General features: G+C 42.1%; 1 protein-coding gene across 7 annotated transcripts in view; it reads left to right on the plus strand.

Moving 5' to 3' along the window:
• nsfa (N-ethylmaleimide-sensitive factor a) overlaps nt 1-15194 on the plus strand; it is a 41460-nt gene extending 26266 nt beyond the window's left edge. For 2 of the 7 annotated variants that reach the window (XM_069709883.1, XM_069709882.1), the window contains 14 exons: nt 898-973; nt 1345-1500; nt 1813-2012; nt 2095-2260; nt 2903-2977; nt 5193-5380; nt 6631-6726; nt 6810-6966; nt 7229-7362; nt 7495-7641; nt 8804-8938; nt 9290-9403; nt 11810-11865; nt 13777-13867. In XM_069709883.1, coding sequence (XP_069565984.1) covers nt 898-973; nt 1345-1500; nt 1813-2012; nt 2095-2260; nt 2903-2977; nt 5193-5380; nt 6631-6726; nt 6810-6966; nt 7229-7362; nt 7495-7641; nt 8804-8938; nt 9290-9403; nt 11810-11865; nt 13777-13840 — 1764 coding nt within the window. In that variant the 3' untranslated portion in view covers nt 13841-13867. Of the gene's footprint in view, nt 1-897; nt 974-1344; nt 1501-1812; nt 2013-2094; nt 2261-2902; nt 2978-5192; nt 5381-6630; nt 6727-6809; nt 6967-7228; nt 7363-7494; nt 7642-8803; nt 8939-9289; nt 9404-11809; nt 11870-12168; nt 12227-13776 lie in introns of those variants that run through there. The other 5 variants (XR_011311391.1, XR_011311390.1, XM_069709884.1 and 2 more) reach the window with 5 other exon arrangements.
• The last annotated feature ends 1234 nt before the right edge of the window (nt 15195-16428 follow it).

Consider the following 16428-nt stretch of genomic DNA (forward strand, 5'->3'; position numbering starts at 1 on the left):
CTTGGACATTTTTTTGTGGGTGGTGTGAAGTTTGCACCTGATTTTACACACAAACCTTCAGTAAATCAGACCCGATGTGTATTAATTTGATATCTTAGTAACAATGTCGTTCAAGCAAATATACTTGAAATAAAAAAAAAAATGAACTTAAAGCTCCTCTTGTGTTTCTGTTGTCACATGCTTTCTCAATGTAAAGTAATGTTAATTAATCTTTTATTAGAACTAACCTCTGCTAACATAGATAGATATAACATAGATAATACATAATGTACGTAATAAATAATACCATAGATTGAAATAACGGTTGGAGCCACTCTGTTATTGATTAAGAAGCTAAGCTATCAATGTAGCTGCAGCTCGCTCTAGAATAACCTTTTGCTGCATTGACAACGATGTAACATTTTTAATCAGACATTTCATTAGCAAGTAACCCAACAAAACAAAAAGCTAACTGAATGTTCCTTTATTTCAACCCCATTTGTTAACATGAAGAAATTAAATCTCTTATCTCTCAGTTTCTGCCTTTTAACTCCTCTACGTGTTTGCAGTGTTGCAGTTCTGTCTCAGTATTTATGCTTTTGCTCTCATACTGTGTGTTGAGAGATTAGAGGCCACTGAACATTAATATCCAAAATGAGAATCCTCTTCCAGCTGTTTTAATGAGAGGAGAGGAAAGGAAAATATCCAATCAAAAGATGAAAGGATGAGACGTAATCTCTGGGTAATAGATGGCAAAGTGACGACAATAATCAACACAGATGTGAAGAATATTAATATATTCTCCTGTTAGACAACATAATGTTGGCTTTTATCTCCATGAAGGAAGTTAATAATTAAAAAATTAGTGCAAATGTGCCACAAAAGGACTTGTGAGTGTAACTGTGGTTTCTCTGACAGATCGACATCGGCCTGATGGTGGGTAACAGCCAGGTGATCTTTGAGAAGGCTGAGAGTTCATCCCTCACACTAGTCGGTACGTTCCCTCTTTATAGCTACAGGTAGCTGATGATTCACGAAAGGATTTCCTCACGATTTTTATAGACAATAGATATTTAAATGCTGTGCAAACACCAGCAGTTTGTTCCCAATCAACAAGAGGGCCATCATTTCATCAGCCTGTACATGTTTAGACCACAAGATGGCAGTAAGAACTTATTCTCACAGATGCATCCTGTTCCACAAACCACCTTCCAAGAGTTCATATTTCTGCAGAGGAAAAAAACAAGTTTTCCTTTTTAGCTTCAGTTTTCTGACAATCACTGAAGTTAAAAACGCCGGATGTAACGTTTTATTGTCTCTCTGATTTAAAATATACATCTGAGATTTGCTTGTGCGCTTTACCAGGTAAAGCAAAGACCAAGGAAGCCCGGCAGACAATCATCAACCCCGACTGGAACTTCGAGAAGATGGGAATCGGAGGTCTGGACCGGGAATTCTCCGACATTTTCCGCAGAGCCTTTGCTTCCCGAGTCTTCCCTCCTGACATCGTGGAGCAGATGGGTAAGAAACCCCCTCTGGTCACGCTCTTGTGTGTCTTCTGTATTTCCCGCAGTAGTAAATGTAATGTACAATAATACAGTGACGGACACAAACTCACACAACTTCTATTGGTTTCATGATCTATTTTATTATCCTGGTTTCTTCTCCCTCTGGCTTTAAGCACATTGAACTGTTTTACAGCACATCGACTTCAGCGCCCTCTGCTGGCTCATTCCTCTTTTTTTCTTCCTCCTTTTCTTCCTTTCTGATTCTTCTCTATTCTTCTATTCCTTCTTCTTGCATTTCTCATCCCTCCTCGTCTTCTTCTTCCAGGCTGTAAGCACGTGAAGGGCATCTTGCTGTTCGGACCACCAGGATGCGGTAAAACTCTGATGGCCCGGCAGATCGGCAAGATGCTGAACGCCCGCGAGCCCAAGATCGTCAACGGCCCCGAGATCCTCAACAAGTACGTGGGAGAGTCCGAGGCCAACATCCGCAAACTGTTTGCTGATGCAGAGGACGAGCAGAAGAGGGTGAGAGGCCACCGGCCCACTTCTCTGAGCTCAATGTGTAAAAAAAAAAAAAAACAGCTGAAATAAAGGTTGTGATTTTCAGCTGGGAGCCAACAGCGGCCTCCACATCCTCATCTTTGATGAGCTGGACGCCATCTGCAAGCAGAGAGGAACAGGCGCCAGCAGCACTGGCGTGCACGACACGGTGGTCAACCAGCTGCTGTCCAAGATCGACGGCGTGGAGCAACTGAACAACATCCTGGTCATCGGTAGGAGGCACCGCAGATCAGCCTGATCGGAGATCGGGATCCTGTTTCACACACATCAGATCAATCAAAACAAAACCGCTTATTTGTGAACAGCATGAACATCGAAAACCTTTCAGGACTCAGCGACCATCAGTTATGATCTCCATGAAAGCAGTGCTCACAAATGCCTTTTGGAAAATGGGGCCGAGATAAAAGTGATATTACCGAAGAGCCGAACTGTGAAATAAAAGATGACATCAAGTTACAATTATTAAAAATACACCTTGTATTAGTAAAGTGCTCCTTGACCTGGATGGAAGGATGACAGAAAGAGAAATATTGAATGAGATAAATTCCTTTTAAATCCAGTGAGTGCCAGTTAAGAAGGAATCTGCTCTTACGAAGGTTTCTGCATGACCCATTTTGCCAACTTTAAAGACCCTTTTTCAACCGATTTCTGTCAATATTGTTTCATGTTAATTAATTCCAAATCACCTTTTGTTATTTTCATGACACATCCCTGATTTTGTCTCCAAAGTATAATGAATATATTATGATATTTGCGAAGCCGTCAGTGTGACAAATATTTACATACAAACTAAATCTCGGTTTCCCGGCCGGTCCGTTCATCCCCCTCCTTCCTGTTCATGTCCTCCTCTCCAGGTATGACCAACAGACCCGACCTGATCGATGATGCCCTGATGAGGCCTGGCAGGTTTGAGGTGAAGATGGAGATTGGTGAGTGTTATCGAACCGCTTCTCTCTCCCTCTGCTCAGATCTCATTTTGATGGAATAAAATATAATCCAGCTGCTCATTTCAATGGCTTGTTGGGAAAACAGTAGGTAACAGGAGAGAGTAACAACAGATAATACAAATTTATAGAGCACCTTTTCATCCATAAGAGGACCTTATCTATGGAGCCATAAAACTGACACAATCAGACAAGTCAAAACCCCATTAAATAATATTATTAGTTTGATAAATCAATTCATTTACTCATATAAAAAGAAATCTAAAGCTTTATAGTCTGTTTGTCCTGTTAAATAATAATATGATTCTTTCATTTTACCACCAGTAAGTCGAGAAAATAAATGAAAACTTACTGCTTCTGTTCTATAACTTCTTTTATTATTATATGTTTTCATTTTAAAACATTTCTTCTCTCAAAGAAAACATTTATTCCAACATTCCTAATGCTCACAGGTGTATTACAATGATGCATGTCTGTGTCCTGAGCAGTGATTGGTCCAGAGCGGTGATTGGTCCAGAGCGGTGATTGGTCCTGAGCGGTGATTGGTCCAGAGCAGTGATTGGTCCAGAGCAGTGATTGGTCCAGAGCGGTGATCGGTCCAGAGCGGTGATCGGTCCAGAGCGGTGATCGGTCCAGAGCGGTGATTGGTCCAGAGCAGTGATAGGTCCAGAGCGGTGATTGGTCCAGAGCGGTGATAGGTCCAGAGCGGTGATTGGTCCAGAGCGGTGATTGGTCCAGAGCTGTGATCGGTCCAGAGCAGTGATCGGTCCAGAGCAGTGATTGGTCCAGAGCGGTGATTGGTCCAGGGTGTGATTGTTCCATAGCGGTGATTGGTCCAGAGCGGTGATCGGTCCAGAGCGGTGATCGGTCCAGAGCGGTGATTGGTCCAGAGCGGTGATTGGTCCAGAGCGGTGATCGGTCCAGAGCAGTGATCGGTCCAGAGCGGTGATTGGTCCAGAGCAGTGATTGGTCCAGGGTGTGATCGGTCCAGAGCGGTGATCGGTCCAGAGCGGTGATCGGTCCAGAGCAGTGATTGGTCCAGAGCAGTGATTGGTCCAGGGTGTGATTGTTCCATAGCGGTGATTGGTCCAGAGCAGTGATCGGTCCAGAGCGGTGATCGGTCCAGAGCGGTGATTGGTCCAGAGCAGTGATTGGTCCAGAGCAGTGATCGGTCCAGAGCGGTGATTGGTCCAGAGCAGTGATTGGTCCAGAGCAGTGATTGGTCCAGAGCAGTGATCGGTCCAGAGCAGTGATTGGTCCAGGGTGTGATTGTTCCAGAGCGGTGATTGGTCCAGAGCGGTGATTGGTCCAGGGTGTGATTGTTCCAGAGCGGTGATTGGTCCAGAGCGGTGATTGGTCCAGGGTGTGATTGTTCCAGAGCGGTGATCGGTCCAGAGCGGTGATCGGTCCAGAGCGGTGATTGGTCCAGAGCGGTGATTGGTCCAGGGTGTGATTGTTCCAGAGCGGTGATTGGTCCAGAGCGGTGATTGGTCCAGAGCGGTGATCGGTCCAGAGCGGTGATTGCTCCAGAGCAGTGATCGGTCCAGAGCGGTGATTGGTCCAGAGCAGTGGTCGGTCCAGAGCGGTGATTGGTCCAGGGTGTGATTGTTCCAGAGCAGTGATTGGTCCAGGGTGTGATTGTTCCAGAGCAGTGATTGGTCCAGGGTGTGATTGTTTATGTAATATAGTGTTGCCAGATAATGATTTCGTTAACTTCATTACGTTACCTTTATATATGGTGGTTTAACATCAGTGCAGCTATCAAGAGGACATTGTGGTTCGTTTAACTGAAAACACTGATGTCTAAACGCACCAGCTTTTCCAGCTGGCTACTTGGCCAAAGATAACTTTCTTTTTAAAACCCCAACAGCCAGTTCACTTCATGGTGATCATCCATTCAGGGTCTGAGATGATCTCAGTGACCAGGGCCTCCGAAAGAATCACATTTTTTGACATGTTTTTGATCGCACCACTGGAGCAGCATGTTTAACTGAACTAAATGTGTTTTTGAACATATTGATGCTCTTGCGTCTTTTGCGTCCTCTGCTGATTCTCATTCTTCCCTTATTCCTTTGAATTCGACCCCGACCTCTCTTCTTCTCACCTCTTAACATTCATGTTTCTTTTCCGTTCCTCTGCTCATCTCCCCCCCCCCACTCCTCTTTCTTTAACCCTCACCGCCCTGACCTGTTACCTCCAGGTCTGCCTGATGAAAAGGGGCGTGTCCAGATCCTCACCATTCACACCAACAAGATGCGAAACTTCAACCTGCTCGCCGTCGACGTCAACATCCCAGAACTGGCAGCAGAGACCAAGAACTACAGCGGTGCGGAGCTGGAGGGTCTGGTCAGGGCAGCGCAGTCCACCGCTATGAACCGACACATCAAGGTCACTTTCAACGCTCAGCTTACATCAGGGTTGGGTTGGGATGCCACCAAATACTGTTTACAATCGGTTCCAGCTGAAGAGTATATTTAATATAGTAATCAAACCCAGAACCAGCGGAGTCTATTCGATAATTACAGCTTGTAAAGCGAGTAGGAGGCTGATCTCACAGAAATTTGTGAAATGACCACGACCTCTGAACACATGTTATTTGACACATCGTGTGTTAAATTATGTGCCGGTACCACCAAAAAATGTCAAAGGAGAGTCAATGAGGATCTTTTCACCCGGTAGACGCAGTAATGTGACACAGTTAACATAACCTCTGTTTAATATGGTGGACTCGGGTGTAAGAGACCACTGTTCACTGTTAAAGGTTGTGCATCTGTAAGAACGCAGTAACTTCAACACACAACACATGTCTAGTGATCATTTTGACTTTAAACAGGCTGTCGGACCAAAAAACTTTTTGTTTTTTTGTTTTTTTAACAGGATCTGTAACAGTTATAGAAAATAAGTGCAAATGATCTCTGATGTCTGAATACATCAGGACTGGTGGTCTGCTGAAGTCGCCCACAGCAAACTGACAGACTATTATACTTCCTGTTTACGTCACCCAAAGCATGATGGGAACCAGGGTGGTATAACTTCGCACTATATTAATCCCATTAGAAAATGCAAAACAACAGGAGTCACAAAAGCCATCAAAATTAGCTTTTACTCACACAAGTGAAAATGTATTCTCGACATCAGGAACAATCGTTTTGACAAAACGATGGTCACTCAAGGATTCGTGTTTTCTGGAGCTTTCAGCCACATATCTCACTGCCTTCATCAGTCTTCATCCATCAGGTTGTTTCAGTGAATTATGCTCAGACTCATCAGTTGATAGTAGTAAGAAACACAATGCCCTTATTTCTCTTCTCTCTGCATTCATACTTGTATAGTATGAAGTTATTTATGATTTGTTGAGATCTAAAGACATACAAGCAACAAAAAAAAAATCAATTTCAAATGATGCACATTTCTTTGTGAAAACACATGATGTAACACATATTTCTGAGGAGCTTAATAACAAAATATACCTGGTGAGAAACAAATCTCAGTGTGGTGGTTATGTAGTTAATAAGAATAATGCACTAGAATAAGCTTCTCTGCTCTTGCAGTGTCTGATATAACTAATACAGGGTTATGGAGAATTATTGGTGCATTAGCGTCACATCGTTTTAACGTCGGCGTGCTTTCTTTTCCAGGCGACATCTACAGTTGAGGTGGATATGGAGCGGGCTGAGAAGCTGCAGGTCACAAGAGACGACTTCTTGGGATCCCTCAACAATGACATAAAACCAGTAGGTGCCAGTTTTTGTTGTGTGGATACAGAATATTCTCATGATGAAGGGTCCAATAACACTTCCTTCTATTTTTCTCTCAGGCGTTTGGTACGAACCAGGAGGATTATTCCAACTACATCATGAATGGCATCATCAAATGGGGCGACCCCGTCACCCACGTGATGGATGACGGAGAGCTGCTGGTGAACCAGACCAAGAACAGCGATCGCACACCGCTGGTGGCCGTCTTATTGGAGGGTAAAGAATCACACACACAACAGAGCAGAGTACCATGTGATGAAACGGTGTTTTTCAGGATTCAATTCTATATTTAGGACAATAAAAGAGGCGAAAAGCCAAAATACCTGATAGTGGCTCTCCTGACTGATACATGTGGTATCAAATTTCAGAATAAAAGTTTCCATGTCAGGAAGTCTGTGATATTCCAGGGATATGAAGGTGTACACTATTCAAAAACAAGCAGAAGCAGAGGGTAAATCTCCTCTGGACGCCCACACAGGTCCACCCCACAGCGGAAAAACGGCGCTGGCAGCTAAGATTTCAGAGGACTCGCAGTTCCCCTTCATTAAGATCTGCTCACCGGACAAGATGATCGGATACTCCGAGATCGCCAAGTGCCAGGCAATCAAAAAGGTAAACTCTTTAACCTGAGGAGATGTATTCAAATAATAAAACGTGGAATCTGTTTAAATGCTCCTTTCTTTTCATCCCTTTGTTTTGTTCCGTCCCTTAATGCCTTCCTGTCTTCTGCTCTCCTCCTGCCAGGTCTTCGATGATGCCTATAAGTCCCAGCTCAGCTGTGTGGTGGTGGATGACATTGAGCGTCTGCTGGACTACGTCCCCATCGGCCCTCGTTTCTCCAACCTGGTCCTTCAGGCTCTGCTGGTGCTGCTGAAGAAAGCTCCTCCCAAGGTCAAAATTCATCTGAAACCTGTTTCCATATACGTTGACTCTGCTGTGGTCAGCAAATCTCATGAAAAAAACACACCAACAGCTCGCTGGTGCATTAGAGCTCCAATATTAAACCTGTTTTTAATTATTCAAAAACCCTCTTGCACTGAGGTGAAGATGACCAAGCTGGGGTTCAGGAGACACCTTGTGGTCACAGGAGGAATCTGAGGGGTCAGGAGTCGACAGATTTTCAAGCAAAAGAAATATAATTTTTATTCTAGTGAATTGAGGGCATTCAACATCCAAAAGCAGCTGAAAGCAACAAAGGTTAGAACAGGTATTAATCCATGCATGGAAATATTTCCCTCAAAATGTCCACTCAGCGATCTCTGTGTTACATGTGTTCCAGGAAGTTCATCTTCAGAAGGAATACATGAACATGAGGCAAAGTGTTTGATATGTTTATCAACCCTGTTGTATGATTGCTCTCCACTCCAGAGTCTCTTCAGGCAAAGTTGGACCTTTTTTTTTTTCCATTTTAAGGCCGTATGAAGGTTTCTTGTTTAAACAACAACTTATCATGTTCTAGTGAAAAGTTTTGTGATAGATGGAATAAATTTAATTATAACTGGAACAGTGTATTTGTTTATCTCTGCATGACCTAACTTCATCCAAAAATATCTGCTATGATTTAAATTTACACTTTACTGGTGGACGTAATTAATCGTTCACAAGAAGCGAATTACTGGAAATGTTTCCGTGGGAACATTAAACTTCTGGTTGAGAGCTTTCACAAACAGGCAACATGGCAGCCTCGAGGAAATGTGTTTTATTTCCGCTGTCAGAGGACAGAAGAGTGACGAATGACCTTTTCATCGTCAGAGTAAACCAACGCAGGAACTAAACGGAGCTGAGGAGATCAATATCATTTCTACATGTTTTATTTACTGCTGTGGAACAAAACGAGCAAACTAGACAGGCTAAGCTAACAACCTCCCGCTTTCCTAGCGGGATGTTTCATGTTCGACAGGTTTATTCTCCCGCTCTGAGGTGGGAACTTCCCAACTTCCCAGTGGCTCCTGAACGCACCATAATCTTTATCCAACACAGAAAGAAATCTGAATGTTTTGCCTTGCGGTGTAATCAACAACAGACAAAAACAAGTCCTGTGTTGCTCCTGCAGGGCCGCAAGCTGCTCATCATCGGCACCACCAGCCGGAAGGACGTCCTGCAGGAGATGGAGATGCTGGACGCCTTCAGCACCACCATCCACATCCCCAACATCTCCACCGGGGAGCAGCTGGTTGACGCCTTAGAGGTATGAACACACACACACACACACACACACACACACACACACGCTCATTTTATAGCAGTCACACACATACACATACATTTGTATAGTTGAAGGTAGAAATACTGAAACAAGGACACAGAGAGGAGGCTGGTGAATCATACATGAGCATGCTGCTCTCCTGAGAAACACATTCAGCCTTGAGTGATGTGTAACCTGGAGCGGAAAACGTCATTAACTTTCATTGAAGGGGATAAGTACGATGAGTTAAGTGTCTCAAACATCATTGAAGTGGAGCGTTCACCTTCTCTCACCGGAGGCTTGAAAGCAGCGTTGGAGATCTCCAAGTTTTGAACTCCCTTTGTTGTCTTTCAGCTGCTGGGAAGCTTCACAGACAAAGAGCGAGCCAGCATCGCTCAGCAGCTCAAAGGCAAGCGAGTCTGGATCGGCATCAAGAAACTCCTCGTGCTCATCGAGATGTCGCTGCAGGTACGGGAGCTTCAGCTGTGACACGCTAGATGTTCGATGTTTGATGACAGGATGTCCGTTTGAAGATAAACAGACACAGATGAGATATATGCTAATTTATTATAGTTATTTATGCGCTGCTGAATCGGTATCCAGAGAGTTTAGGGGCCTTTAGAGGCCTTGTTTTGAGGATCTACCATGTGTTGTCCACTATATTTTTTAAATTAGGACATCGCTGACTGCATCCGGCACTTCAAAGCACTTTGTAGATTTGTGGTTTGTTGAAATTTAACAGGTTTAGTTCAACATTTTGGCATTTAATCTTATTTGCTGTTTTGTAACTTTGTGACTTAATTGAGTAGATTCTCACTCTCATGTCTGTACGCTAAACATGAAGCTGTGAGTGACTGGTTCGTTCAGCTTCGACCATGTCCACTTCCACTTTATTTGTTTCTGCCGTCCACATTAAAATGATGTTTTTCTTCCCAAAAAACGAAAAATACAAAAACCCTCTCTGGAAATGAACTCCAGTGTTTAAATGTGAAGAAGGCTTGACTTTGACGTGTGTTGGGACCTCGACATCGAATCAACAGAAAGAGAGACTGTTTTCTTGAACTAAACCCAAAAGAGGCAGAAGAAGAACAATAACAACTAAAGTTTGTGTTGCTAAATTCATCGTAACCTGCTCGCGATTAAAAAACATTCGTTAAAAAGTGCAGCATGTATCGTAGCGTATTGTTTCCTTTTCACTGGTTTTCTCCTGCTGACGCGATCGTGTGTCCTTCAAACATAAGAATTACCTGATTTAGTTTTTCAGTGTGGAAGAAAGTATTCAAAAAACCAGCTGAAACACCTGCTGAGGACACATGTTGTTTTAAAATGATGTCTGAGACTCTCATCAAAAAACAATCTGGCACAAAATGTTTGTATTGATCAAACCAACCGATGCTTTATTGCTGCTCTGCAGGTTTTATTATCTCCACTGTTCCCATATTTAGTACAAAGCCGATATTTGTTTCCTCTTTAAAAAAAATTTTTCATTTAGACTCAATATTCTGTGTTTTATTTAAACGTGTCATCAAATGGAAAAATATTCTAGCTGCATCATTTTAAATCACTTACAGCGACATTCAGGGCGACATGCCTGAGATCAGTTCAAACAAAGTTTGGATGCACCATGTGGATTTGTAATAAGTGACTCACAGATGAGGCACTGCTTGATGTGCAGGGGACGCCGTAGTTGAAGGTTTTGGGGAAATTCTAATTCTTTCCTGTCCAGATTTAGATGCAGGTTGCAAGAATAGTCACACAATGTGTGATAGATAGCAGGACACAACTAGCAGCAGCTTAGAAACAGCTCGGCTCTGTCTGATGGTAACAGTGCACATGTCAGCACGTCGAAACCCAGGAAACCTGTGTATTATTTAATGAATTAAAATCCAAAGTGAAAAAAATGACATTCAGTCCCGGAACAGTAACTTAGTTGATAAGGTTGCCAGGCAACCACTGCAGACTTCAGGAAGTTGCTGCTTCATCCACACAGGCTGTCTCACGGCGTGTTGTTTAGATGGATTTGTTACCTGTGGACAGTTGGGCTAGCCTTCTCCACCTATTTCCAGTCTATATGCTAAGCTAAGTTAACTGGCTGCTCAGCTCAGTGAAGCATCATCTGGCTTACAGGTGGTTACCGGTGGTTACAGGTGGTTACCGGTGGTTCCAGGTGGTTACGGGTGGTTACCGGTGGTTACCGGTGGTTATAGGTGGTTACTGGTGGTTACGGGTGGTTCCAGGTGGTTCCAGGTGGTTACCGGTGGTTACGGGTGGTTACCGGTGGTTCCAGGTGATTACTGGTGGTCACCGGTGGTTACAGGTGGTTACCGGTGGTTACAGGTGGTTACGGGTGGTTACCGGTGGTTACGGGTGGTTATAGGTGGTTACGGGTGGTTCCAGGTGGTTCCAGGTGGTTACCGGTGGTTACTGGTGGTTACAGTCGGTTACCGGTGGTTCCGGGTGGTTACCGGTGGTTACGGGTGGTTACAGGTGGTTACAGGTGGTTATAGGTGGTTACCGGTGGTTCCAGGTGGTTACTGGTGGTTACCGGTGGTTACCGGTGGTTACAGGTGGTTACAGGTGGTTACCGGTTAGTTACGGGTGGTTACCGGTGGTTACGGGTGGTTACAGATGGTTACCGGTGGTTACGGGTGGTTACAGGTGGTTATAGGTGGTTACCGGTGGTTACGGGTGGTTCCAGGTGGTTACCGGTGGTTACAGGTGGTTACTGGTGGTTACCGGTGGTTACAGGTGGTTACCGGTGGTTACCGGTGGTGAGTCTGAGTATTTCTGAAGTGATTGCCCAAAACTAACCTTTGGCTGATATTTGTTCCCCTCCCCCCACCCCCTTCACTCCCTTTTATTTACTGTCTGTAGATGGACGCAGATTACAGAGTGAAAAAGTTCCTGTCGCTGCTGAGAGACGAGGGGGCGTGAGTACAACCAGTCACATCGACCTCCATCAGCTGACTCCTTCATTCTCATCTGACTCCCTTTCATGTTTCTCCTCCTTCTTTTCTTTTCTCTCTGTTTATTGTCATTTTCACAAACATCAGAATACATCAGGAACACGTTCAGTCACATCACACAAGAATACATCCTGATTTAAAAAGCTCTTGTATTTTCACACTGCACACAAACAGCAAATGTTGTTAATGTCCTAACAGCTCAGAAAAATGAAAACTATCAGTGACATCTTCAAATACTGACTGTAACAGCTTTTTATCAATCACCAGGTTGAACGAAGGCGACCAAATCCGAATTTAAGCTGTCGGTCGCTCTCGATGTGTGCTGGTAAGGTCAACTACAAAGTGATGAGACTAGAACCGGAGGGTTCGTAGGAGTTAGCTGTTAGATTATCATCTGCATATATATATATATATATATATATATATATATATATATATATATATATATATATATATATATATATATGTATAGATATATATAGAATCCCTGCAGCTGTAGGACCGTGACTGCAGTAGCAGCTTCAGATCAAACGCACAATCTTATTGTTTGTAGTTAACAGTTGCTACTATGGACACGTGGAAATTACATGTAAATGTTAAATGCTAAGAGTCATCAGATCAGATCAGCCAATTAACAAAATAGTCACAATAATATCTATCTATCGTTTGATAACATTAGCTAACATTAGCCAGACTAAGTAGCTCGTCAGATAGGCTGTAATTCAAAACCAGTGAACATATAGAAGAGAACAATGGCAGATTTTTTATTAAATTTGAACTCGACTTTTAATTTGTAAAAGAAAAACTGTACAACCCCGTTTCCAGAAAAGTTGTGACGCTGTGTAAAATGTAAATAAGAACAGACTGCAATGATTTGTAAATCACATTCAGTTGAAAATAGACCAAGAACATCATATCAAATGTTGAAACTGAGACATTTTATTGTTTTATGAAAAACATAGGCTCATTTTATATTTTGAATGAACACGTCTCGAAACAGTTGTGACAGAACAGACTACAAAAGAAACACCTGGTGGAACATCTCACAACTAATTATGTTACCATGGCAACAGGTCAGTACATGATTGGATATAAAAAACGATGATTTCAGAGAGGCGGAGTCTCTCAGCAGTGATGATGGGGAGAGATTCACCACAATGAAAGACTGTGTGGGAAAATAGTGCAACAATTTAATAATTATGTTGCTCAACGTAAAATTGCCAAGAATTTGTGCAACTGTTGAGCAGCCGAAATCCTCTATCAGGGAAGAGCGGGACCACATTTCACTTTAAAAACTCCAGAAATTGATCTCCTCAGTTCCCCAACATTTCCAGAGTGTTGTTAAAAGAAGAGGTGATGCAGCTCAGTGGTGAACATGAACCTGGAACAACTTTATAGAGACGTGTTGCTGACATCAGATTCAACATGAGCATATATTTTTCATAAAACATTCAACGTTTGAAATGTTGTCTTTGGTCTGTTTTCAATTCAAATGGGTTCACATGATTTACAAATAATTGCATCCTGTTTTTATTTACATTTTACACAGCGTCCCAACTTTTTGGGAAACAAGGTTGTAGATTTAATATAAATATTCTGGCCCTTCACATCCATCCATCTGTTCACATCCATGTCATTAGCTGAACTGATGTTTACGTGAACGTTTTGTATTTTATAAACCTTCTCCTATAATTACCATTATCATTCATACATTTATTGAAGTTATGTAACATGACATTGGAAATGTCATGTAAGCATGAAATATTTACTCACCCCTCATCTTTACCATCCCAAGCTATTATTTTCTGTAACTCATTACTGTAGTTGTGATTTAGCTTCTATACATTTTATGTGATACTTAGTTCTTGTTTCTAGTTCCTGGGATAAACGCAACACCACCTTCAGGAAACGCAAACAAATGTTGCCTTGCTTCTGCTGATTCCTCTCTTTTCTTAGTGATCGCAGCTTCTATGAGTAGAGAGAGCTGGAGGAACGAAGCGGACATCTCACCATCGACAAGCCAGCCACGGGACAAAATTAGGAAGAGGAGAAGAAGAAGAAGAAGAAGAGATCTTCCTGCCGTTTACTCATCTATCTGTCTATCTAAATACACACCTGGTCCGAGAACAGTAACACACCACGTCCTCTTTATCTCAGCATGTTTCCGTAGGCAGTATCACTGAATCTCCTCTCCTACTCATCATCATCATCATCAATTACACTTATTGACTTGTCACACAATAAACTACTGGAAGTTGTACTGTTATAAATGCGTCATCTGTAAAGAAACTGCAATAGATGATTGTAGAAATTGCTGTTTCGTGCATTGTGCTGTAAAAATTAAAAAAAAAAGAATCCATGTATATTTTAGCTCTGATATTTGTTGTATTCATTGCATATTTCTCATTCTGCTGACGCTGGTTGTTGTTAGTACAATGTGTCTCCTCACGAGCAGTATAAACAGAACAAACGTGACAAAATGCTGAAGACATTTGAACATTGAGATGTTTACCTGTAAGAGGCTTTTAGTGAATCTGTAGTGGCTGTAAAAAAGAAGCTGTTCCCTGTGTAAATGTAATCCCTTTGAATATATACCGTCTGCTCATGTTCTGTAAATAGTATATATAGACAAAATGCAGTATATCCTCAGAGTAAGTCTATTTCTTACTATATCAGTATGATCCTCTTCCCTGCTGCTCCGGAGATGTTGACTTTACCAGGATAGTGTAATAGTGAAAGTAGATGTTGGGTTGTTGGCCTGTCTGTCTGTGTTGCGTACAGTACAGTTCAGTCAAGCTCGTTTCGCCATGGCACCATCAGTGTTAGAAAAAAACAAAAAAAAGATGTGTTCTTCACTTTTTAACATCGACTCTTCGAACCTTTATGACGTTTCTTGGCGGTCCTTCGTGCAGGACTCCAACTTGTGTCGGCTCGTGCATGTGTGGGGAACCAACTGCTGCATGTGTGTGTGTGTGTGTGTGTGTGTTTCTGTGTGTGTGTGTGTGTGTGTGTGTGTGTGTGTGTGTGTGTGTGTGTGTGTGTGTGTGTGTGTGTGTGTAGTGGTGGAACATGTTGAGTGGGAGCGGGTGTGTTTCAGTGTGTGCGCATCAGAAGCAGATTTAAACAGCCAGTTTGTGTTGTTCTTTTTCTCATGTCGTGTTCAGTGCTTGAACGTCTCTGTTTTGTTCTGACCATTGACAGTGTGTGTATGTGTGTAAATATATATCAACATGCAGATGTATTATTGCAATAAAAAAGCACATATGCACAGGAAAAATAAACATTCAGCTGCTTGTCTGGTCTCATTTTTTACTGCTTTCAATTCAGACCACAAGTATTTGAACAGTTACACATGTTTTGTTCCTCAGGCTCTAAGAAAGAAGAAATAAGGTAATGAATATTAAATTTGTGTTAAGTTGAGGCTTTAATTTGAGTTCAGTAGTGGAAGGACTGTGTGGGAGATACAGAGCTTTTAACACATCGGGCCCAAGTTGCAGGGTTCAAAAGTAATTGGACACTAAATGTTTCTTGGATTGTGTCATTTAGATTTGAGTTCATGCACAAAGCCTCATACATGACTCCAAACTAAGAGATGCCATTCAGACAATATGAGAAGAAAAGAGGTGACCATTCAATTTAATAGGGTAGAGTTATAATGAGGATTAATGGCAAACAAGCTGCTGGACTGACGGCCAAAATCAGATTTCCACACAGATCCTAAAAGTGGATAAAGAGAATCCAATTAAACAAATCATTTAAAAAAAACATTATGCTTTGTTGTCTATTTATTGAGGATAATGATCCACATATCTGATTTGAAAAAGTATGTGAACCTGAAGTTGCAGTTAATTTGAAGGTGAAACTAAAGTTATGTGTTTTTTATAAAGTATTAAAATGACTCCTAACTAAAGGATACTTCAACTTTAATGCACCAGTAATGATACTACGGAGTACTTTGGGTTTCAGGTTTCAGGTTCATGATATGTATGCAGGTGTAAAAGTAAGATTGTAAATACGAGACTCTTACTAACCATATATTGTTTTTTTTGCTTCTCAATCATTTTACTTATCATAGAATAGTTTCTATATTTTATTTTTAAATAAGTAAAAAAATCAAATCAATTAAAATTCTTACTGTAATTAAAAGCAGCAATGTCGCAATGTAATAAATTATGATTTCATATTAGACATTAAAACACAGCAATTACTTTCTCAGTCTTCAAATGCTCCATAAAGGTTCAGTGTTGTTGAGGTCATGTGGTGGTGGAGGAAAGTCGATGAGTCAAGCTGTTTTTGGGCTCATCATCCTGCAGCAGTGGGTGGAGCGTGACTGAAGGATGGAGGGCTGCTTCTCCTTGTTCAGGGTCAACCCAGTATCAAGTTTGAAATAGACACGCTTTGGGCTGTCCAGGCGTAAAAACTACGCGTTTTGAAAGCGTGAAACCAACACAAATGTAAACGTCATGTGACACGGGATCATGTGACCAAGGTCCCACAACGGAGGCACCAAGGAGATTTGTTGGTGGT

The sequence above is a fragment of the Brachyistius frenatus genome, unplaced genomic scaffold, assembly GCF_029030835.1.
Source record: "Brachyistius frenatus isolate BFR_SWC_R1_liver_20210118 unplaced genomic scaffold, ASM2903083v1 Contig_87, whole genome shotgun sequence".
Classification (NCBI taxonomy): domain Eukaryota; kingdom Metazoa; phylum Chordata; class Actinopteri; family Embiotocidae; genus Brachyistius; species Brachyistius frenatus.